Source organism: Lepus europaeus, chromosome 3, assembly GCF_033115175.1.
Source record: "Lepus europaeus isolate LE1 chromosome 3, mLepTim1.pri, whole genome shotgun sequence".
Classification (NCBI taxonomy): domain Eukaryota; kingdom Metazoa; phylum Chordata; class Mammalia; order Lagomorpha; family Leporidae; genus Lepus; species Lepus europaeus.
Window position 1 is genome coordinate 70,984,848 of NC_084829.1, and position 24,924 is coordinate 71,009,771.

At 40.1% G+C, this 24,924-nt stretch overlaps 1 protein-coding gene across 4 annotated transcripts in view; it reads left to right on the forward strand.

Annotated features, from left to right (window-relative positions):
• The window catches only part of CD109 (CD109 molecule), a 226,592-nt gene that overhangs the window by 72,817 nt on the left and 128,851 nt on the right, over positions 1 to 24,924 (forward strand). For all 4 annotated transcript variants that reach the window (XM_062186366.1, XM_062186367.1, XM_062186365.1 and 1 more), the window contains one exon: positions 8,087 to 8,115. In XM_062186366.1, the coding sequence (XP_062042350.1) occupies positions 8,087 to 8,115 (29 nt within the window). The remainder of the gene's footprint in view (positions 1 to 8,086; positions 8,116 to 24,924) is intronic.

Here is a 24,924-nt window from a genome sequence, read left to right on the forward strand (position 1 = left end):
AAATGTGCAAGAGAGAAACGTCAGATTACTCTCAGAGGATCTCCAGTTAGACTCACAGCAGACTTCTCATCAGAAACCCTACAAGCTAGAAGGGAATGGTGAGATACAGCCCAGGTACTAAGAGAGAAAAACTGCCAGCCCAGAATATTATATCCTGCAAAGCTCTCATTTGTGAATGAAGGTGAAATAAAGACCTTTCACAGCAAACAGAAATTGAAAGAATTTGTCGCCACTCGTTCAGTGCTGCAAAAGATGCTTAAAGATGTGTTACACACAGAAACACAGAAACATGGTCATCAATATGAAAGAAGGTAAAGGAAGGAAATCTCACAGCAAAAGATCACAGGGAATTCAAAGCATATATTAGAAAATATCTTTGGCAAATGGCAGGGCAAAGTTACTCCTTCTCAATAGTCACATTGAATGTTAATGGCCTCAACTGTCCAGTTAAAAGACACAGATTGGCTGATTGGGTTAAGGAACAAAACCCATCTACTTGCTGCTTACAAGAAACACATCTTTCCAACAAAGATGCATGCAGACTGAAAATAAAAGGCTGGAAAAAGATATACCATGCCAACAGAAATGAAAAAAGAGCGGGTGTAGCCATCTTAATATCGGACAACATAAACTTTAACACAAAAACTGTTAAGAGAGACAAAGAGGGGCACTATTTAATGATTAAGGGATCCATTCAACAGGAAGATATAACGATTATCAATGTATATGCACCTAATTACAGGGCACCAGCTTATTTAAAAGATTTGTTAAGGGACTTAAAGGGAGACTTAGACCACAATACAGTAGTACTGGGGGACTTTAATACTCCACTCTCAGAACTAGACAGATCAGCAGGACAGAAGATCAACAAGGAGACAGTAGATTTAAATGACACTATAGCCCAAATGGATCTAACAGATATCTATAGAACTTTTCATCCTACACATAAAGCATTTACATTCTTCAAGCAGTACATGGAACCTTCTCTAGGATTGACCACATACTAGGCCATAAAGCAAGTCTCAGCAAATTCAAAAGAATTAGAATCATACGATGCAGCTTTTCAGACCATAAAGGAATGAAGTTGGAAATTAGCAACTCAGGAATCCCTAGAGCATATGCAAACACATGGAGATTGAACAACATGCGCCTGAATGACCAATGGGTCATAGAAGAAATCAAAAGAGAAATCAAAAATTTTCTGGAAGTAAACGAGGATAACAGTATAACATACCAAAACTTATGGGATACAGCAAAAGCAGTGTTAAGAGGAGAGTTTATATCAATAGGTGCCTGCATCAAGAAATTGGAAAGGCACCAAATAGATGAGCTTTCAAGTCATCTCAAGGATCTAGAAAATCTGCAGCAAAGCAGACCCAAATCTAGTAGGAGAAGAGAAATAATTAAAATCAGAGAAGAAATCAACAGGATTGAATCCAAAAAAGCACTACAAAAAATCAGCCAAACGAGGAGCTGGTTTTTTGAAAAAATAAACAAAATTGACACCCCATTGGCCCAACTAACTAAAAAAAGAAAAGACCCAAATCAATAAAATCAGAGATGAAAAGGAAATGTAACAACAGATACCACAGAAATAAAAAGAATCATCAGAAATTACTACAAGGACTTGTATGCCAGCAAACAGGGAAATCTGTCAGAAATGGATAGATTCCTGGACACATGCAACCTACCTAAATTGAACCAGGAAGACATAGAAAACCTGAACAGATCCATAACTGACACAGAAATTGAAACGGTAATAAAGGCCCTTTCAACGGAGAAAAGCCCAGGACCAGATGGATTCACTGCTGAGTTCTACCAGACATTTAGAGAAGAACTAACTCCAATTCTTCTCAAACTATTCAGAACAATCGAAAAAGAAGGAAGCCTCCCAAAATCTTTTTATGAAGCCAGCATCACCTTAATTCCTAAGCCGGAAAAAGAAGCAGTATTGAAAGAGAATTACAGACCAAAATCCCCGATGAACATAGATGCAAAGATCCTCAATAAAATTCTGGCCAATAGAATGCAACAACACATCAGAAAGATCATCCACCCAGACCAAGTGGGATTTATCCCTGGTATGCAGGGATGGTTCAATGTTCGCAAAAGAATCAACGTGATACACCACATTAACAGACTGCAGAAGAAAAACCATATGATTCTCTCAATAGACACAGAGAAAACATTTGATAAAATACAACACTCTTTCATGATGAAAACCCTAAACAAACTGGGTATGGAAGGAACATTCCTCAATACAATCAAAGCAATTTATGAAAAACCTACGGCCAACATCCTATTGAATGGGGAAAAGTTGGAAGCATTTCCACTGAGATCTGGTACCAGACAGGGATGCCCACTCTTACCACTGCCATTCAATATAGTTCTGGAAGTTTAGGCCAGAGCTATTAGGCAAGAAAAAGAAATTAAAGTGATACAAATTGGGAAGGAAGAACTCAAACTATCCCTCTTTGCAGACGATATGATTCTCTATTTAGGGGACCCAAAGAACTCTACTAAGAGACTATTGGAACTCATCGAAGAGTTTGGCAAAGTAGCAGGATATAAAATCGATGCACAAAAATCAACAGCCTTTGTATACACAGGCAATGCCACAGCTGAGAAAGAACTACTAAGATCAATCCCATTCACAATAGCTACAAAAACAATCAAATACCCTGGAATAAACTTAACCAAGGATGTCAAAGATCTCTACAATGAAAATTACAAAACCTTAAAGAAAGAAATAGAAGAGGATACCAAAAAATGGAGAAATCTTCCATGCTCATGGACTGGAAGAATCAATATCATCAAAATGTCCATTCTCCCACAAGCAATTTACAGGTTCAATGCAAGACCAATCAAGATACCAAAGACATTCTTCTCACATCTGGAAAAATGATGCTGAAATTCATATAGAGACACAGGAGACCTCGAATAGCTAAAGCAATCTTGCACAACAAAAACAAAGCCGGAGGCATCACAATACCAGATTTCAGGATATACTACAGGGCAGTTGTTATCAAAATAGCATGGTACTGGTACAGAAACAGATGGATAGACCAATGGAACAGAATAGAAACACCAGAAATCAATGCAAACATCTACAGCCAACTCATATTTGATCAAGGATCCAAAACCAATCCCTGGAGTATGGAGAGTCTATTCAATAAATGGTGCTGGGAAAACTGGATTTCCACGTGCAGAAGCTTGAAGCAAGACCCATACCTTTCACCTTACACAAAAATTCACTCAACATGGATTAAAGACCTAAATCTACGGCCTGACACCATCAAATTTTTAGAGAGCATTGGAGAAACCCTGCAAGATATATGTGCCGGCAAAGACTTCCAGATAAGACCATGGAGGTGCATGCAGTCAAAGCCAAAATTAACATTTGGGATTGCATCAAATTGAGAAGTTTCTGTACTGCAAAAGAAACAGTCAGGAGAGTGAAGAGGCAACCGACAGAATGGGAAAAAATATTTGCAAACTACGCAACATTTAAAGGGTTGATAACCAGAATCTACAAAGAAATCAAGAAACTCCACAACATCTAAACAAACAACCCACTTAAGAGATGGGCCAAGGACCTCAATAGACATTTTTCCAAAGAGGAAATCCAAATGGCCAACAGACACATGAAAAAATGTTTAAGATCGCTAGCAATCAGGGAAATGCAAATCAAAACCACAATGAGTTTCCATCTCACCCTAGTTAGAATGGCTCACATTCAGAAATCTACCAACAATAGATGCTGGAGAGGATGTGGGGAAAAAGGGACACTAACCCACTGTTGGTGGGAATGCAAACTGGTAAAGCCACTATGGAAGTCAGTCTGGAGATTCCTCAGAAACCTGAACATAACCCTACCTTTCAACCCAGCCATGCCACTCCTTGGAATTTACCCAAAAGAAATTAAACTGGCAAACAAAAAAGCCGTCTGCACTTTAATGTTTATTGCAGCTCAATTCACAATAGCTAAGACCTGGAACCAACCCAAATGCCCATCAACAGTACAATGTATAAAGAAATTACGGGACATGTACTCTATAGAATACTATACAGTAGTCAAAAACAATGAAATCCAGCCATTTGCAACAAGATGGAGCTATCTGGAAAACATCATGCTGAGTGAATTAAGCCATTCCCAAAGGGACAAATATCATATGTTTTCCCTGATCTGCGACAACTAACTGAGCACCAAAGGGGAAATCTGTTGAAGTGAAATGGACACTATGAGAAACAGTGACTTAATCAGCTCTTGTCCTGACTGTTGATGTACAATGTAATACTTTATCCATTTTAGCATTTTTTTGTTTTTTTTTCTAGTACTATTGGTTGAACTCTGTTATTCTTAGGTGTTTAAATTTTAACTGAAAAGTGATCCCTGTTAAATATAAGAGTGGGACTAAGAGAGGGAGGATATGTACAATTTGGGACATGCTCAAGCTGACTTGCCCCAAATGGTGGAGTTAGAAACGTGCCAGGGGATTCCAATACAATCCCATCAAGGTGGCATGTACCAATGCCATCTCACTAGTCCAAGTGATCAACTTAAATTCACAATTGATGGCTCTGATAGGTCTAAGAGTCAAAGGGATCACACAAACAAGACTAGTGTCTGCTAATACTAACTGATAGAATCAAAAAGGGAGAGAACGATCCAAGATGGGAAGCAGGATACACAGCAGACTCATAGAATGGCAGTTGTTCTAAATAGCACTCTGGCCTCAGAATCAGCCCTTAAGGCATGCGGATCTGGCTCAAGAGCCCATGAGAGTATTTGAGGCATGGAAAGCCAAGACACTCTGGAAAAAAATAAAGACCTAAATGAAAGATCTCTGTGAGTGAGATCCCAGTGGAAAGAACGGGGCCATCAAAGAAGGAGGTACCTTTCTCTGAAGGGAGGAGAAAACTTCTACTTTGACTATGACCCTGTCTGAATAAGATCGAAGTCGGCGAACTCAAAAGGCTTCGATAGCCTTGGCAACTCATGACTAGAGCCTAGGGAGGTTACTGACGCCATAAACAAGAGTGTCAAATTGTTAAGTCAACAACAGGAGTCACTGTGTACTTACTTCTCATGTAGGATCTATGTCCTTAATGTGTTGTCTAATGTGAAGTAATGCTATAACTAGTACTGAAACAGTATTTTTACACTTTGTGTTTCTGTGTGGGTGCAAACTGATGAAATCTTTACTTAATATATACTAAATCTATCTTCTGTATATAAAAATAATTGAAAATGAATCTTGATATGAATGGAATGGGAGAGGGAGCGGGAGATGGGAGTGGTGGGAGTGGGAGGGAAATTATGGGGTGGGGGAAACCATTGTAATCCATAAACTGTACTTTGGAAATTTATATTTACTAAATAAAAAAAAGATATGGAATCAGTCCAAATGTCTATTCATGGATGAATGGAGAAAGAAAATGTGGTATATACAAACAGTGGAATACTAGGCAGGCTTAAAAAGGAGGAGATTCTGTCATTTGTTAGAACACGGAGGAAGTAGAAGGACATTAAGTTAAGTGAAATAAGCCGTGCACAGAGAGACTAATGTCACATGGTTTCACAGGATAAATGGCGGTTACTAGAAGCTGGGGGCTAGGAGGATTGGGGAGATGTAGGTCAAAGGACACAATATTTCAAGCTATGAGGCATAAGTTCAAGAGGTCTATTGTATATAATGGTGACTGCAGTTAACAACAATATATTACATACTTGAAATGTGTTAAGACAGTTTGATTTTAAGTGTTCTCACTACAAATAAATATGTGAGGTGAATACATATATTAAACCACTTGATCTAGCCATTCCATAATGCATATCTATCTCTCAAAATATGTCATACATAATAAAGATATAGTTTTTACTTGTCAGTTAAAACATTTTCAGTGTTAAATCATGTACATATTAAACCCATTCCATAATAACATATTGCTCACCTGAAAAAGAACCAAGACAAATGCTCAGTCAGGATGTCAAGATAACAGCATCAGCTGGGACATTCCCAGCAAGGGCTCTCCTGTCCAAAAAGCCCCTCCTGAGAGGGCCCAGCCTCATCTCTGCTACTCTGCCCACCTGTGGCTTTGGCCCACCTAGCTTTTTTCTTCAGTAGATTCATGTTGTTCACTAAGGGCCTTTGCTGCTTCTCTGCCTGGAACACTCTTCTTTTCCTTCCCTACTGGCTAATTTCTTCTTATCCTACAACTCTAGACACTAGCATCATTTTCTCTTGGCATCTTCTGTCTCCAGTGTGCTCATGGTTGTAGCCTTTCCATGTCAAGCCTTACCTGTTGGATTGTTCTTTTTTCACCTCTTCAAAATCATTTTCATCTAGTTTCCTAGTATTTAAGAGTCCTGCTCTTTGTGCTTCCACACTTAGTTTTTGGATAAACTGATCTGTACTAGGTGATAAATATCATGACAAATTGCTTATCTGTTCCTTAAAACACATTTATACTTCACTGAGACCCACTGGGGCAGTGGTGTTTGAAGTGGATGTGTACACACTTGAGAGTACACAAGATCATTTATGTAGGTGAAGGTGGAAGTTGTACTTTTTACTGAACAAAAATAAGAAATGAAAGGTTTCTAATATTTAAGATTTTGGTTGAGAAAGTGCATGGAGGTAACTATAAATCCTATTGGAAGCTGGTACTGTATACTAACTTTTTATTAATGCAATTCTCCATCATAAGGATTTGAAGTCTCTTGTTGTAGAGGCTCAGTGATGTCCCTAGAGGATAACTCTTAAAATTTCCTGCACTAGGCTGGCGCCACGGCTCAATTGGCTAATCCTCCGCACCCCAGGTTCTAGTCCCGGTTGGGGCGCCAGATTCTGTCCCGGTTGCTCCTCTTCCATTCCAGCTCTGTGCTGTGGCCCAGGAAGGCAGTGGAGGATGGACCAAGTGCTTGAGCCCTGCACCTGCACGGGAGACCAGGAGGAAGTGCCTGGCTCCTGGCTTCGGATCAGCGCGCTGGCTGTAGTGGCCATTTTGGGGGTGAACCAATGGGAGGAAGACCTTTCTTTCTGTCTCTCTCTCTCTCTCACTGTCTAACTCTGCCTGTCAAAAAAAATTTATTGCACTATAGTGGCTAATATATATCAGGCTAACATAATCCTATGTGGCACACACTATTCCATATACTAGACAGGTAACAACATACTGATTCTTCACAACTAATTCATGAGATTGGTATGATTATTAGCATTTTTTTTTTTTTGGTGAAAAAATTGAGCTCAAGAATCAGGCAACTTGTTCAAGGGACAGGGCTGGTATGTGGCAAATGCGTATAGGACTGTTGTGATCTGATTCCAGAGGCCAGTTGCTTGTACCCTGCTCTATACAGTACCATGCTGTGATACCTGTATGTTTCCACATGATAGACCCATGTGGTTTCCAGGAGGAAAGGCATCCTGTTTTGTTCATTGTGGTCTTCTTAATAAACAGTTCTTAAATAAATGAAGGAACTTAAGGTCTAACATTGCCTCTGATGGGAACTTTGGATAAATACGGCTTTATTTTTAACTTGAAACCATTTTTTCCCCTTGAAATAAATGGTTTTGATGAGAAATTGATAGTCCTGTGTTTAGAAACTTTACATTAAAAAAATCTGCACGCCTCACACTGATGAGTCAGCTAGGAGTCCCAGTCTATCCTTGGTGTGACTAATAACTTTCTTCCCTTTATCATGAAGGTATGAGAACATAGGAAATAAACCTCAGATTCTCCATGTGTACTGTATGAGGAGTCCCTCAGACATACATAGTCTTAAAATAACAAGAGCAGCAATAACAATGACAACAAAAATGATAATGGCAAGGGGAAGCAGAATTTGCTGTTTTCTGGGTTCATCCACTGTTATCCTTTCAATCCTGAACCTTAATTATTTGTCACAAAGATATGTAAAATTGGGTATTCTGGCCATTGATAACATTATTTTGGTTTGATCAAGTGAGTTTATGATTCCATCTACATCTAAAAGAACAGAAGTTTTGTGTCATGTCATCGTATTCAAATTATAATGTCATATTCAAATTATAATGGCTTTTTTTCTTTGTTTTCCTTTTAGGCTCTTTCAGGACACTTACTCTTCCATCAGTAAGTATCCATTTAAAAATTTTGTTTTCAGTGGGTAGGCATTTGTTGTAGCAGTTGAGATGCTGCTTGGGTCTCCTGCGTTATATTCTGGGTCAGTTCTAGAGTGCCTGGGGTTGAGTCCTGGCTCTACTCCTGATTCTAGCTTGCTCCTGATGTGCACCTTGGAAGGCAGTAGGTAATGGCTAAGGCAGTTGGGTCCCTGCCACCTATGTGGGAAACCAGGATTGAGTTCTTGGCTCCCAGCTTTGGCCAGGCTAAGCCCTGGCTGTTGTGGGCATTTGAGGGGTGAATTAATACATGGGAGTTTTTTCTCTCTCTTTCTCTCAAATAAATAAATAAATAAATAAATAAATAGGGGCCAGTGCTGTGGCACAGGGTGTTAAGCTGCCATCTGCAGTGCCGGCGTTCCATTTAGGCACTGGTTTGAGTCCCAGCTGCCCTACTTTCAACCCAGCTCCCTGCTAATGTGCGTGAGAAAGCAGTAAAGGATCGCCCAAAGTGCTTCGGCCCCTGCACCCACGTGGGAGACCTGGATGAAGCTCCCGGCTCCTGGCTTTGGCCTGGTCCAGACCCTGCTCTAGCAGCCATTTGGAATGAACCAGCAGATGGAAGAGCTCTCTTCTCTTTCTCTCCCTCTCTTGCTGTAACTCTGCCTTTCAAATAAATAAATAAATCTTTAAAAAATATTTAAAATCTTAGTAACTAACTAAAACACATTTAAAATTTTAGTGTCAGAAATACATTGTGTCACTGAACTATGTAAATATTTAATTGGCTTTTATATCACTTTAAATTTCTTATGAGTTTGGTTTGAGTTTATTCAACCTTCAGATTAAGAATAGTTATTGTAGGGAGATTGATTCTTAGGCCACGTGATATCTTAAAACCCCTAATAGGGGTTTTCCTCTTGTAAAATAGAGAGCCTCACAAGGGAAACTGGCCTGGACTATTAGCATAGCGTATTTAGCTGGGCAGGTTGGGTCCTGCTCTGCCTTCATGGGCTGTACAGTCTTGAGACTGCCATTAGGACTCTGCCCTAACCTTCCTTTCTCTGAAAAGGGTAGGGCCATGCTCAGCCATGTTGGAACTGGAGGAGAAAGAATAAGTCCATAATACTGATTCTTTGTTTATAACTTTGACTTTCTTGTTGATAATCGTGTGATTTTTTGGCATAATTTTGATATTTTGAACTGTTTTATGGAAACATTATTTTCCTGATTACCAAGCTTTTTGGTATCTCTTTAAAGTTTGCTTCTGAGGCAGTTGCCTCACTCACCTCACCCTAACTCTAGCCCTGGAATAGGGGATAAGTGATACCATTTCTGTTTCATAGGGATATGCTGGCGTGAGATGAGATGTGAAAGTGTTGTAAAATTTGCTGTGGGAATGGAAAGTGGTTATTGTTTTATTGAGAGAGTCATCAGACCTGATTATTAAGTGTTGTTTGGGAACTATTCCCGCTTCCCATGACTTTGACTTGGAAGTTGTGCTTAAAATAAATCCTGTGTGTGCTTTTATTACCGGCTTTGTTTTGGAGTTTCATATGCTTAATATACAAGAGTTGGCCCCGGAGTCCAACAAAAAGCATGCTTTGATATACTTTTCTGAGAGTAGCTAACCTCATGGCTTTGGCCATGACACATTACAGTTACAAAGGATCAGTGATGCCTTGTGAGCTAGAGTCAGTCATTACTTCCTAGAGGTTACTTGTCAAGCACATTCAGAAACCACATTCATTTGGGGAGTTTGGGGTTGGGAGGGGGCTGCTTGAGAATCTCCTGCTCCCAAACAATACTCCTAAAATGTACTTAAAGTGCCATATCTAGTATGTTTCTTAGATTTTATTTTTGAACTTAACCTTATTAAGAAATATACTGGAATGCCAACAGAAAGTGGAGAGAAAAAAGGCATGAGTAGGCAGAAGTGGAGAGAAAATTTCTGTCTTTTTTTAAAAAAATTTATCTGAGAGGCAGAGAGTAAGAGTAAGAGAAAGAGGGAGGTATATCTCCCATATGGGTCATCACTGGTGCCTCCCAAGGTCTGCGTTTGCAGTAAGCTGGAATCAGGAACTGGAGCTGGACCTAGGAGTCAAACCAGGCATTCTGATATGGGGCTTGTTGACTTAATTAGCATCTTAATCAGTAGGATAAATATCTGCTCCCAAGACCTACAATCTCTGTGAAAAGAAAACTTTAGATTGCATTAATATAACCTAAAACATCAGATGCTGGCCTCAATGCCTGTGCGTATAACTGTTGAATGGGTTATATTCCAGTGTTAAGATTAAAATAAATCCTATGTAATAAAATTTCCCTATAGCAGAAGTAGGATGGGATTTAAGTTCAGGAATCACAGCTTAAAGCCCAGTAACTGGTTTTCTTAAGCAGCTGCAATTTCATAGGCTGGAATTTGAGAAAAGCTGAAAGGAAAAGGAATAGGGTAAGGATGTGAGAGATTTTCACAGGAATACTACATAGTCCAAACCATATTTATAGAAACTCCCATTAGCTAAAACTTCAGCTGCTATAATTCTTTTAAGTCTTAAATATATGAAACACTAACTCTGACATTCTATATTTGTCTTTATTTTTATGCCATTTCCATTGCATGTAGATTTAGCAAGTATTGATTGAAAGCCTTTCTGGAGATTATATTTAGAAGTATATTCCTTTTTTAGTAAAGCACATTTTTAAAGACTTAGTCATAGGGGCTGGCGCTGTGGCGCAGCAGGTTAAAGCCCTGGCCTGAAGCGCTGGCATCCTGTATGGGTGCTGGTTCTAGTCCTGGATGCTCCTCTTCTGATCCAGGTCTCTGCTCTGGTCTGGGATAGCAGTGGAGGATGGCCCAAGCCTTTGGGCCCCTGCACCCATGTAGGAGACCTGGAGGAAGCTCCTGGTTCCTAGCTTCGGATTGGCTCAGCTCCGGCCATTGCAGCCATCTGGGGAGTGAACCAGTGGATGGAAGACCTCTTTCTCTGGTTCTACCTCTCTTTGTAACTCTGTCTTTCAAATAATAAAATAAAATCTAAAAAAAAAAAAAACTTAGTCATAAAGTGTCTGGGTAAATTTGATACTGCTTGGCAGAAATAGAAGGGGCTGTATTTTTATTAAAGTGGAGCCAACTTTTCCTTTAAGATTCATTATTTATTTGAAAGGCAGAACTACAGAGAGAGAGGGAAAAACACACACTCAGAGAGAGAGAGAGAGAGAGAGAGAGAGAGAGATCTTCCATCTGCTGGTTCACTCCCCAGGTGGCCGCAATGGCCAGGGCTGGGCCAGGCTGAAGCCAGTAGCTTGGAGCTTCCTTTGGGTGTCCCATGTGGGTGCAGTGGCTGCCTTTCCAGGCCATCAGCAGGGAGCTGGATAGGAAGTGGAGCAGCCGGGGGACTTGTACTTGTGCCTATATGGGATGCCAACCTTGGAGGTGGCGGCTTTATCCACCATGCCACAATACCAGCTCCAGAACCAACTTTTAAAGTACACTTGCATTCTGATGTTTGTGGATATAATATTTTAAAATTATTATTTTTTATTAAACTTTTATTTAATGAATATAAATTTCCAAAGTATAGCTTATGGATTACAATGGCTTCCCCCCTCCCATAACTTCCCTCCCACCTGCATTATAGCATTAAATAACAGTGTGCAGCACATTAAAGACAGAGATCCTACATGATATTTTTAAAAAAATTAATTAATTTTCTATGCCATTTCCAATTTAACACCAGGTTTTTTTTTTCCATTTCCAATTTTCTTTATATACAGAAGATAGATTCTGTATATAAATAGTAAAGATTTCATCAGTTTGCACCCACACAGAAACACAAAGTGTAAAAATACTGTTTCAGTACTAGTTATAGCATCACTTCACATTAGACAACACATTAAGGACAGATCCCACATATGATGTAAGTACACAGTGACTCCTGTTGCTGACTTAACAATTTGACACTCTTGTTTATGGCGTCAGTAATCTCCCTAGGCTCTAGTCATGAGTTGCCAAGGCTATGGAAGCCTTTTGAGTTCGCCGACTTTGATCTTATTCCGATAGGGTCATAGTCAAAGTGGAAGTTCTCTCCTCCCTTCGGAGAAAGGTACCTCCATCTTTGATGGCCCCGTTCTTTCCACTGGGATCTCACTCGCAGAGATCTTTCATTTAGGTCTTCTTCTTCTTCTTTTTTTTTTTCCATGGTATCTTGGCTTTCCATGCCTCAAATACTCTCATGGGCTCTTGAGCCAGATCCGCATGCCTTAAGGGCTGATTCTGAGGCCAGAGTGTTGTTTAGGACATCTGCCATTCTTTGAGTCTGCTGTGTATCTTGCTTCCCATGTTGGATCGTTCTCTCCTTTTTTTTTTTTTTTTATTTTTGACAGGCAGAGTGGACAGTGAGAGAGAGACAGAGAGAAAGGTCTTCCTTTTGCCGTTGGTTCACCCTCCAATGGCTGTCGCGGTAGTGCGCTGCGGCCGGCGCACCGCGCTGTTCCGATGGCAGGAGCCAGGTGCTTCTCCTGGTCTCCCATGGGGTGCAGAGCCCAAACACTTGGGCCATCCTCCACTGCACTCCCTGGCCACAGCAGAGAGCTGGCCTGGAAGAGGGGCAACCGGGACAGGATCGGTGCCCCGACCGGGACTAGAACCCGGTGTGCCGGCACCGCAAGGCGGAGGATTAGCCTGTTGAGCCACGGCGCCGGCCGTTCTCTCCCTTTTTGATTCTATCAGTTAGTATTAGCAGACACTTGTCTTGTTTGTGTGATCCCTTTTACTCTTACTCTAGCAATCAGAGAAATGCAAATCAAAACCACAATGAGGTTTCACCTCACCCCGGTGAGAATGGCTCACATTCAGAAATCTACCAACAATAGATGCTGGAGAGGATGTGGGGAAAAAGGGACACTAACCCACTGTTGGTGGGAATGCAAACTGGTAAAGCCACTATGGAAGTCAGTCTGGAGATTCCTCAGAAATCTGAATGTAACCCTACCATTCAATCCAGCCATCCCACTCCTTGGAGTTTACCCAAAGGAAATTAATTTGGCAAATAAAAAAGCCATCTGCACATTAATGTTTATTGCAGCACAATTCACAATAGCTAAGACCTGGAACCAACCCAAATGCCCATCAACAGTAGACTGGATAAAGAAATTATGGGACATGTACTCCATAGAATACTATACAGCAGTAAGAAACAACGAAACCCGGTCATTTGCAACAAGATGGAGCTATCTGGAAAACATCATGCTGAGTGAATTAAGCCAGTCCCAAAGAGACAAATATCATTTGTTTTCCCTGATCGGTGACAACTGATCACCAAAGGGGAAACCTGTTGAAGTGAAATGGACACTATAAGAAACAATGACCTGATCAGCTCTTGTCCTGACTCTTGATGTACAATGTAATACTTTATCCTTTTTAGTATTTTTTTTTTGTTGTTGTTGTTCTAGTACTAGTGGTTGAACTCTGTAATTAACACACAATTATTCTTAGGTGTTTAAATTTCAACTGAAAAGTGATCCCTGTTAAAAATAAGAGTGGGAAAAAGAGAGGGAAGAGATGTACAATTTGGGACATGCTCAATCGGACTTGCCCCAAATGGTGGAGTTAGAAACATACCAGGGGATTCCAATACAATCCCATCAAGGTGGCATGTACCAATGCCATCTCACTAGTCCAAGTGATCAACTTCAGTTCACAATTGATGACTCTGATAGGTCTAATATTTTAAAATTATTTTTAAGATTTTCTTGATTTTTACCCTAATATATGAGTTGTTTCAGACTATATTGAAGCAAATATATTTTTTGTACATTATTTACTCATTTTTGCTACTTTCATACATGAAAGAAGCCCTCAATAAGAAGAAGATAAAAAGAATTAATGTTTTATATACAGATTATTTTTTGTTCAAGTTATGTTAAAATTTCTTTTACTCTCTTTGTAAACAGATCCAACTTAAAGTGAGGGAGCTATTTTAATTAGAAATGCTTTCAAAATTATTTTAAGCAGAGTAACTAACACATTTTGATAGAAACTATTTTAAATTTCTCAATTCTATATTAAAATTTGTGTCTATTACTTTTAGTAACTGGCATTACTCAAGAAGTAAATATTGATAAATACTATTGTGTTGTCTCAGTTTCCTTAAAGCAATGAATCCTTCAGCAAAAGTACAGATGAGAACAAGTAATTCTCATGTATTGTCCGCCAAGGATCTTTCTAGGCATGCTTTCCTTATAAACCCTGGGCAGAAAGCGCTCATCTCCATGCAGAGTTTGCATTTATGTTAGACACAAAATAGACAGTGTCATTAAGAATTAATACACTTGGATTAGAGGCTGACTGATGGTTTGTCAATCAAAGCCTCTCAATACTGTTGACTCCCAGATCCATGTCCTGCTGCCAGACAGTTGCCAATCATGGGAGCTGTACCTCCCTTCAGCCCCGAAACTTCTAGTCAAAGAATAGGAGCTCCAAATCTCTGTGGATAATTTGCCAATTCTGGGAACCTTTTTTAGTAACCGTGGCAACCCAGAATGTAGAGGGCAGTTGACCAGCAGAGATGCAGGAGCTTTGATTACCTATGGGAAGCAGGGTATATATATATATATATATATATATATATATATATATATATATATATTTATGTATATGTATATCTATCTATCTATCTATCTATAATCTATTCCTGGTTTGGTACAGAGGAACTTGCAAGGAGATTGCTTAAAATCTATCACATTTCTCCAGCCTCATTCTCAGTAGATGTTCCCGTTGTTTACAGGGGAAGACCAAGCACCAGCCACATTCCATGGAGGAATCCCAAGGCACGAAGTGCTGCCCCATGCTTCTCACAGACCCCGGTCTGCTAACTGACCTGAATCCATACTGTCAACCTGTGGTTTTCCAGCACCGGAACTAGCCCTGAATCTTTGAGGATTCCAAATTTTCTAAACTTAGATATTGGGTGGCACAATTTTTTAATGGGAGAAAAAAGCAAATTAGTTAAGGTAACCCCTAAAAAAGTAAAAGGATAGTCAGCAACATCCAGTGGTTAGCATCAGCTCTCTGAAGGAGGTTGGAGTTGAGAGCTGAATAAAGTGTTTTTGGATATGTTTGTGCTAATTGTAATTTTCTAAATCTTTTACTGCCTTGGGATTAGTAGGCCCCTTTAGCTACAGACCCCTTTATCATTAATTTGACATTAATCTTCACTGCAGTGTCTGTTCTGAGGTCTCAGTGCTACTAAAAATGACCAAATTGGATTCAAATAATAAAGAACAATCCCATCACATCTTTTTATTTTTTATTTTATTTTCATTTATATACAGGGAAAAATTTAATGTATATGGTTTTAAGGGAATAATGATACTTCCCACCCTGCCCTCTCTTCCTCCCTCCCACCTTCCATCTTCATCCTTTTCTTATTTTTACTTTTAATTTTTACAATGACATACTTTCATTTTGCTTTATAATCACAAGCTTAACCCTCCACTAAATACAGAATTCAACAAATGGTAAGTAGAAAGATCATTGTTCCTCAAGGGCATAGACAAAGGCTATAAATAATAATCAACTTTCAAAATGTCAGTTTCATTCATATACATTACTTTTTGTACTCTGTATTTTAATTACCACAAATCAGGGAAAAATAATATTTTTCCTTTTGAAACTGGCTTATATTAAAGCATGAAATGTTTATATGCATATGATATACTGGTTCCTGGCGTATATAATTTCCTGCCTCTAGTAGCAGGAATCTGATTAAAGAATCTGAAGACTAAGGTATCACCTGAGAAAGTCAAATGTAAGTGTGCAAGTTCCTGACTAGACACTCAGCCCCACCACGGCATGGCTCTTTTGTTAATATTTTATCTTATGTACCTAAGACAACCTGGTACATTCTATAGAACATTTTCAGTAAATATTTACTTATTGAAGAAAAGCAAACATTGATACCAGAGGTTGTTTGAAGGTGACAGTACTGAACTTTTTTGTAACACTTTTTCATCAGAAATATTTTATTTAAGATACACAAACTTTATGTGTTTCATAAATACAACTTTAGGAACATAGTGATCTTCCCACTGTACCTGCCCTCCCACCCTTACTCCCACCCATCTTCCTCCTCCCTCTCCTATTCCCATACTTATTTTCACTAAAATCTATTTTCAATTAACTTTCTACACATAAGATTAACTGTATACTAAGTAAAGAGTTCAAAATAGTATGAAAAAACCCTGTTCCTCAACAGTCAAGACAAGGGCTGTTCAAAGTCATCACATCTCAAAGTATCAATTTTACTTCTTTTTAAAAAATTTTTGACAGATAGAGTTAGACAGTGAGAGAGAGAGAGACAAAGGTCTTTCTTCCATTGGTTCACCCCCCAAATGGCCACTATGGCTGGCGCTGCACCGATCTGAAGCCAGAAGCCAAGTGCCTCCTCCTGGTCTCCCATATGGGTGCAGGTGCCCAAGCACTTGGGCCATCCTCCACTTCCTTCCCAGGCCACAGCAGAGAGCTGGACTGGAAGAGGAGCAACTGGGACTAGAACCCAATGCCCATGTGGGATGCTGTTGCCGTAGGTGGAGGATTAACCAAGTGAGCCCCGGTGCTGGCCCCTCAATTTTACTTCTATAGATTACCTTTTAGGTGCTCTATTAGTTATCACAGATCAGGGAGAACACATAGTATTTGTCCTTTTAGGACTGGCTTATTTCCCTATGTATACTGTTTACCAGGTTTCATCCATTTTGTTGTAAACAACAGGATTCCTTCCTTCCTTCCTTCCTCCCTTCCTTCCTTCCTCCCTTCCTCCCTTCCTTTCTTTTTCTTTTTTACTGCTGTATCGTGTCCATGGTGTACATATCTCATAATTTCTTTATCTAGTCTTCACTTGACAGAGATTTGAGTTGATTCCATATCTTAGCTATTGTAAATTGAGCTGAGCTGCAATAAACATGGGGGTACAGACAACTGTTTCATATGCTGATTTCATTTCTCTTGGGAAAATTCCCAGGAGTAGGATGGCTGGGTCATATGGGAGGTCTATATTCAGAATTCTGAGGCATTTCCATACTGTCTTCGACAGTGGTTGTACCAGTTTACATTCCCACCAACAGTAGATTAGGGTACCTTTTCCCTCTCATCCTTGCTGGTATTTGTTTATTGATTTCTGTATGAAAGCCATTCTCATGGGAGTGAGGTGAAACCTCACTGTGGTTTTCATTTACATTTTGCTGTTGGCTAGTGATCCTGAGCACTTTTTCATGTGTCTATTGGCCATTTGGGTTTCCTCTTTTGTTGTTGTTGTTGTTTTTTTTAACTTTTATTTAATGAATATAAATTTCCAAAGTACAGCTTACGGATTACAATGTTCCCCCCCCCCCATAACTTCCCTCCCACCCGCAACCCTCCCCTCTCCCGCTCCCTCTCCCCTTCCATTCACATCAAGATTCATTTTCAATTCTCTTTATATAAAGAAGATCAGTTTAGCATATATTAAGTAAAGATTTCAACAGTTTGCACCCACATAGAAACACAAAGTGAAAAATACTGTTGGAGTACTAGTTATAGCATTAAATCACAATGTACAGCACATTAAGGACAGAGATCCTACATGAGGAGTAAGTGCATAGTGACTCCTGTTGTTGACTTACCAAATTGACACTCTTTTTTTTTTTTTTTGACAGGCAGAGTGGACAGTGAGAGAGAGAGAGACAGAGAGAAAGGTCTTCCTTTTGCCGTTAGTTCACCCTCCAATGGCCGCCGCGGTTGGCGCGCTGCGGCCGGCGCACCGCGCTGATCCGTGGCAGGAGCCAGGTGCTTCTCCTGGTCTCCCATGGGGTGCAGGACCCAAGCACTTGGGCCATCCTCCACTGCACTCCCTGGCCACAGCTGAGAGCTGGCCTGGAAGAGGGGCAACCGGGACAGAATCCGGTGCCCCGACCGGGACTAGAACCCGGTGTGCCGGCGCTGCAAGGCGGAGGATTAGCCTAGTGAGCCTCGGCGCTGGCCTCAAATTGACACTCTTGTTTATGGCATCAGTAATCACCCTAGGCTCTTATCACGAGTTGCCAAGGCTATGGAAGCCTTTTGAGTTCACCAACTCTGATCATAATTAGACAAGGTCATAGTCAAAGTGGAAGTTCTCTCCTCCCTTCAGAGAAAGGCACCTCCTTCTTTGATGACCTGTTCTTTCCACTGGGATCTCTCTCGCGGAGATCTTTCATTTAGGTGTTTTTTTTTTTTTTGCCAGAGTGTCTTGGCTTTCCATGCCTGAAATACTCTCATGGGCTTTTCAGCCAGATCCGCATGCCTTAAGGGCTGATTCTGAGGCCAGAGTGCTGTTTAGGACATCTGCCCTTCTATGAGTCTGCTGTGTATCTCGCTTCCCATGTTGGATCGCTCTCTCCCTTTTTTGTTCTATCGGTTAGTATTTTCAGACACTAGTCTTGTTTATGTGATCCCTTTGACTCTTAGTCCTATCATTATGATCAATTGTGAAAAGAAATTGATCAAATGGACTAGTGAGATGGCATTGGTACATGCCACCTTGATGGAATTGAATTGGAATCCCCTGGTATGTTTCTAACTCTACTGTTTGGGGCAAGTCAGCTTGAGCATATCCCAAATTGCACATCTCTTCCCTCTCTTATTCCCACTCTTATATTTAACAGCGATCACTTTTCAGTTAAGTTTCAACATTTAATAATAACTGTGTATTGATTACAGTATTCAACCAAAAGTGTTAAGTAGAACAAGAAAAAAAAATACTAAGAGGGATAACGTATTAAGTCGTTCATCAACAGTCAGGGCAAGGGATGATCAAGTCACCATTTCGTATAGTGTTCGTTTCACTTTAACAGGTTTCCTTTTTTGGTGCTCAGTTAGTTGTCACCGATGAGGGAGAACATATGATATTTGTCCCTTTGGGACTGGCTTATTACACTCAGCATAATATTTTCCAAATTCCAAACAGGGATCACTTTTCAGTTAAAATTTAAACACCTAAGAATAATTGTGTGTTAATTACAGAGTTCAACCAATAGTACTAGGACAAAAAAAATACTAAAATGGATAGAGTATTACATTGTACATCAACAGTCAGGACAAGAGCTGATTAAGTCACTGTTTCTCATAGTGTCCATTTCACTTCAACAGGTTTCCCCTTTGGTGCTCAGTTAGTTGTCGCCAATCAGGGAGAACATGATATTTGTCCCTTTGGGACTGGCTTAATTCACTCAGCATGATGTTTTCCAGATAGCTCCATCTTGTTGCAAATGGCTGGATTTCATTGTTTCTGACTGCTGTATAGTATTCTTTTTTTATTTTTTATTTTTTTTGACAGGCAGAGTGGACAGTGAGAGAGAGAGACAGAGAGAAAGGTCTTCCTTTTGCCATTGGTTCACCCTCCAATGGCCGCCGTGGCCGGCGCGCTGTGGGCAGTGCACCGCTCTGATCGATGGCAGGAGCCAGGTGCTTCTCCTGGTCTCCCATGGGGTGCAGGGCCCAAGCACTTGGGCCATCCTCCACTGCACTCCCTGGCCACAGCAGAGAGCTGGCCTGGAAGAGGGGCAACCGGGACAGAATCCGGTGCCCTGACCGGGACTAGAACCCAGTGTGCCGGCTCCGCAAGGCAGAGGATTAGCCTAGTGAGCCGCGGCGCCGGCCAACTGCTGTATAGTATTCTATAGAGTACATGTCCCATAATTTCTTTATCCAGTCTACTGTTGATGGGCATTTGGGTTGGTTCCAGATCTTAGCTATTGTGAATTGAGCTGCAATAAACATTAATGTGCAGCCGGCTTTTTTGTTTGCCAATTTAATTTCTTTTGGGTAGATTCCAAGGAGTGGTATGGCTGGGTTGTATGGTAGGGTTATATTCAGGTTTCTGAGAAATCTCCAGACTGACTTCCATAGTGGCTTTACCAGTTTGCATTCCCACCAACAGTGGGTTAGTGTCCCTTTTTCCTCACATCCTCTCCAGCATCTATTGTTGGTAGATTTCTGAATGTGAGCCATTCTAACTGGGGTGAGGTGAAACCTCAATGTGGTTTTTTTTTTTTTTTTTTGAATTTAATCTTATTTATTTTTTTCAATTTTTAATTTTTTATTTCATAAATGTGAATTTACAAAGTGCAACTTTTGTATTGTTTTGGCTTCCCCCCCAACCTCCCTCCCTCCCGTAGCCCTCCCCTCTCCCTCTCCCATCCCGCCCTTTATCGCGTTTCATTTTCAATTACCTTCATATACTGAAGATCAACTTAGTATATACTAAGCAAGGGTTTCAACAGGCTGCACTCACACAACCACACAAGGTATAGGGTATTGTTCGACTAGTAGTGTTTTAAAGTTTCATAGTAAAACACATTAAGGACAGAGATCCTACGTGGGGAGCATGTACCCAGTGACTCCCGTTGTTGATTTAACAATTGGCACTCTTATTTATGATGTCAGCAATCACCCGAGACTCTTGCTATGAGCTGTCTAGGCTATGGAAGTCCCTTGAGTTCACCGACTCTGAACTTGTTTAGTCAAGGCCGTGTCACAGTGGAGGTTCCTTCCTCCCTTCAGAGAAAGGCACCTCTCTCCTTGATGGCCTGTTCCTTCTGCTGGGGTCTTGTTCACCAGGGTCTTTCATTTAGATTGTTTTTTGCCATCATGTCATGGCTTTCCATGCCTGTGAGACTCTCACGGACCTTTTATCCAGATCCGAATGTCCCAAGGGTTGATTCTGAGGCAGGAGTGCTGTTTTGGGCATTTGCCATTCTATGAGTCTGCTGTGTGTCCTGCTTCCCCCGCAGGATCATTCTCTCCCTTTTAATTCTATCCTTCATTATTTGCTTACACTGGTCTTATTTGTGAAATCTCTTCGACACATACCCTATCTTTTTGATCGGTTGAGTATTTATACTTATCACTTTACCAAGTGTGCTGGCATTGGTACCTGCCTCCTTGGTAAGATTGATTTGAAATCCCCTGGCACATTTCTAGTTCCACCGTTGGAGGTAAGTCTGAGTGAGCATGTGCCAACCTATATATCTCCTCCCTCTCTTATTCCCACTCCTATGTTTAACATAGATCACTTTTCTGTTAATTTTAAATGCCTAAGAATGATTGTGCATTGATTACAGAGTTCAACAAATGGTCTTATGTAGAACAAACAGAGCAACCACAACAACAAAAATACTAAAAGGAATAAAATAGTAAGTTGTTCCTCAACAGTCAAGACAAGGGCTGATCATGTCATTGTCTCTCATAGTGTCCATTTCACTTCAATGGGTATCATTTTAGATGCTTGTTTAGTTGCCATCGATCAGGGAGAACATATATTTGTCCCTTTTGGACTGGCTTATTTCACTCAGCATGAAGTTTTCCAGCTTCCTCCATTTTGTTGTAAATGCCCGGATTTCATTGTTTTTACTGCTGTATAGTGTTCCATAGAGTACATATCCCATAGTTTCTTTATCCAGTCATCCGTTGATGGACATTTAGGTTGATTCCATGTCTTAGCTATTATGAATTGAGCTGCAACAAATATCGAGGTGCAAATGGCTCTTTTTTCTCCTCTTTAATTCCATTTGGGTAAATTCCAAGGAGTGGGATGGCTGGGTCCTGTGGTAGTGCTATATTCAGGTTTCTGAGGACTCTCCAAACTGTCTTCCATAGTGGCTTTACCAGTTTGCATTCCCACTAACAGTGGATTAGTGTCCCTTTTTCCCCACATCCTCGCCAGCATCTGTTGTTGGTTGATTTCTGTATGTAAGCCAATCTAACCGGGTGAGGTGAAACCTCATTGTGGTTTTGATCTACATTACCCTGATGGCTAGGGATCCTGAGCATTTTTTCATGTGTCTGTTGGCCATTTGGATTTCATCTTTTGAAAAATGTCTGTTAAGGTCCTTGGCCCATTTTTTTATTGGGTTGTTTGTTTTGATTCTGTGGTGTTTTTTGATCATTTTGTAGATTCTAGTTGTTAATCCTTTATCTGTTGTGTAATTTGCGAATAACGTCTCCCATTCTGTCGGTTGCCTGTTCACTTTCCTGACTGTTTCCTTCGCTGTAAAGAAACTCTTCGATTTGAGGTAATCCCATTTGTTTATTTTATCTCCGATTACCCGTGCCTCTGGGGTCTTCTCAAGGAATTCTTCGCCTGTTCCAATATCTTGAAGGGTTTCCCCTATGCTCTCAATTAGTTTCATGGTGTCGCGGCACATCTCTAGTTCTTTGATCCATGTTGAGTGGATTTTTGTATAAGGTGTAAGATAGGGGTCTTGCTTCATACTTCGACACGTGGACATCCAGTTTTCCCAGCACCATTTGTTGAAGAGGCTGTCCTTATTCCAGGGGTTGGTTTTAGGTCCTTTGTTGAATATGAGTTGGTTATAGATGTTTCGATTGATCTCCAGTGTTTCTATTCTGTTCCATTGGTCTATCCCTCTGTTTTTGTACCAGTACCAGGCTGTTTTGATTATAACTGCCCTGTAGTATGTCTTGAAGTCTGGAATTGTGATGCCTCCGGCCTTATTTTTATTGTAAAGGATTGCTTTAGCTATTCTCGGTCTCCTGTTTCTCCATATTAATTTCAGCATTGTTTTTTCTAGGTCGTTGAAGAATGACTTTGGTATTTTGATTGGTATTGCCTCAGTGTGGTTTTGATTTGCATTTCCCTGATTGTCAGTGATCTTGAACATTTTTTCATGTGTCTGTTGGCCATTTGGATTTCCTCTTTCGAAAAATGTCTATTGAGGTCCTTGGCCCATCTCTTAAGTGGGTTGTTTGTTTTGATGTTGTGGAGTTTCTTGATTTCTTTGTAGATTCTGGTTATCAACCCTTTATCTGTTGCATAGTTTGCAAATGTTTTTTTCTCATTCTGTTGGTTGCCTCTTCACTTTCCTGCTGTTTCTTTTGCAGTACAGAAACTTCTCAATTTGATGCAATCCCAAATGTTAATTTTGGCTTTGACTGCCTGTGCTTCTGGGGTCTTTTCCAAGAAGTCTTTGCCGGTACCTGTATCATGAGGATTTCTCCAATGCTCTCTAAAAATTTGATGGTGTTGGGTCATAGATTTAAGTCTTTAATCCATGTTGAGTGAATTTTTGTGTAAGGTGAAAGGTAGGGGTCTTGCTTCATGATTCTGCATGTGGAAATCCAGTTTTCCCAGCACCATTTATTGAATAGACTGTCCTTACTCCAGGGATTGGTTTTAGATCCTTGATCAAATATGAGTTGGCTGTAGATGTTTGGATTGATTTCTGGTGTTTCTATTCTGTTCCATTGGTCTATCCATCTGTTTCTGTACCAGTACCATGCTATTTTGATAACAACTGCCCTGTAGTATATCCTGAAATCTGGTATTGTGATGCCTCCGGCTTTGTTTTTGTTGTACAAGATTGCTTTGGCTATTCGAGGTCTCCTGTGTCTCCATATGAATTTCAGCATCATTTTTTCTAGATCTGAGAAGAAGGTCTTCGGTATCTTAATTGGTAATGCATTGAATGTATAAATTGCTTTTGGGAGAATGGACATTTTGATGATATTAATTCTTCCAATCCATGAGCATGGCAGATTTCTCCATTTTTTGGTATCCTCTTCTATTTCTTTCTTTAAGGTTTTGTAATTTTCACGTAGAGATCTTTAACATCCTTGGTTAAGTTTAATCCAAGTTATTTGATTTTTTTTGTAGCTATTGTGAATGGGATTGATCTTAGAAGTTCTTCCTCAGCCGTGGCATTGCCTGTGTATGCAAAGGCTGTTGATTTTTGTGCATTGATTTTATATCCTGCTACTTTGCCAAACTCTTCTATGAGTTCTAATAGTCTCTTAGTAGAGTTCTTTGGATCCCCTAAATAAAGAATCATATCATCTGCAAAGAGGGATAGTTTGAGTTCTTCCTTCCCAATTTGTATCGCTTTAATTTCTTTTTCTTGCCTAATAGCTCTGGCTAAAACTTCCAGAACTATATTGAAGAGCAGTGGTGAGAGTGGGCATCCCTGTCTGGTACCAGATCTCAGTGGAAATGCTTCCAACTTTTCCCCATTCAATAGGATGCTGGCCGTGGGTTTTTCATAAATTGCTTTGATTGTATTGAGAAATGTTCCTTCTATACCAAGTTTGCTTAGAGTTTTCATCATGAAAGGGTGTTGTATTTTATCAAATGCTTTCTCTGCGTCTACTGAGATAATCATATGGTTTTTCTTCTGCAGTCTCTTAATGTGGTGTATCACGTTGATTGTTTTGCGAACGTTGAACCATCCCTGCATACCAGGGATAAATCCCACTTGGTCTGGGTGGATGATCTTTCTGATGTGTTGTTGCATTCTATTGGCCAGAATTTTATTGAGTATTTTTGCATCTATGTTCATCAGGGATATTGGTCTGTAATTCTCTTTCAATGTTGCATCTCTTTCTGGCTTAGGAATTAAGGTGATGGTGGCTTCATAGAAAGAATTTGGGAGGATTCCCTCTTTTTCGATTGCTCTGAATAGTTTGAGAAGAATTGGAGTTAGTTCTCCTTTAAATGTCTGGTAGAATTCAGCAGTGAATCCATCTGGTCCTGGGCTTTTCTTCGTTGGAAGGGCCTTTATTACTGTTTCAATTTCTGTGTCAGTTATGGATCTGTTCAGGTTTTCTATGTCTTCCTGGTTCAATTTAGGTAGGTTGCATGTGTCCAGGAGTCTATCCATTTCTGACAGATTTCCCTGTTTGCTGGCATACAAATCCTTGTAGTAATTTCTGATGATTCTTTTTATTTTTGTGGTATCTGTTGTTACGTTTCCTTTTTCATCTCTGATTTTATTGATTTCGTCTTTTCTC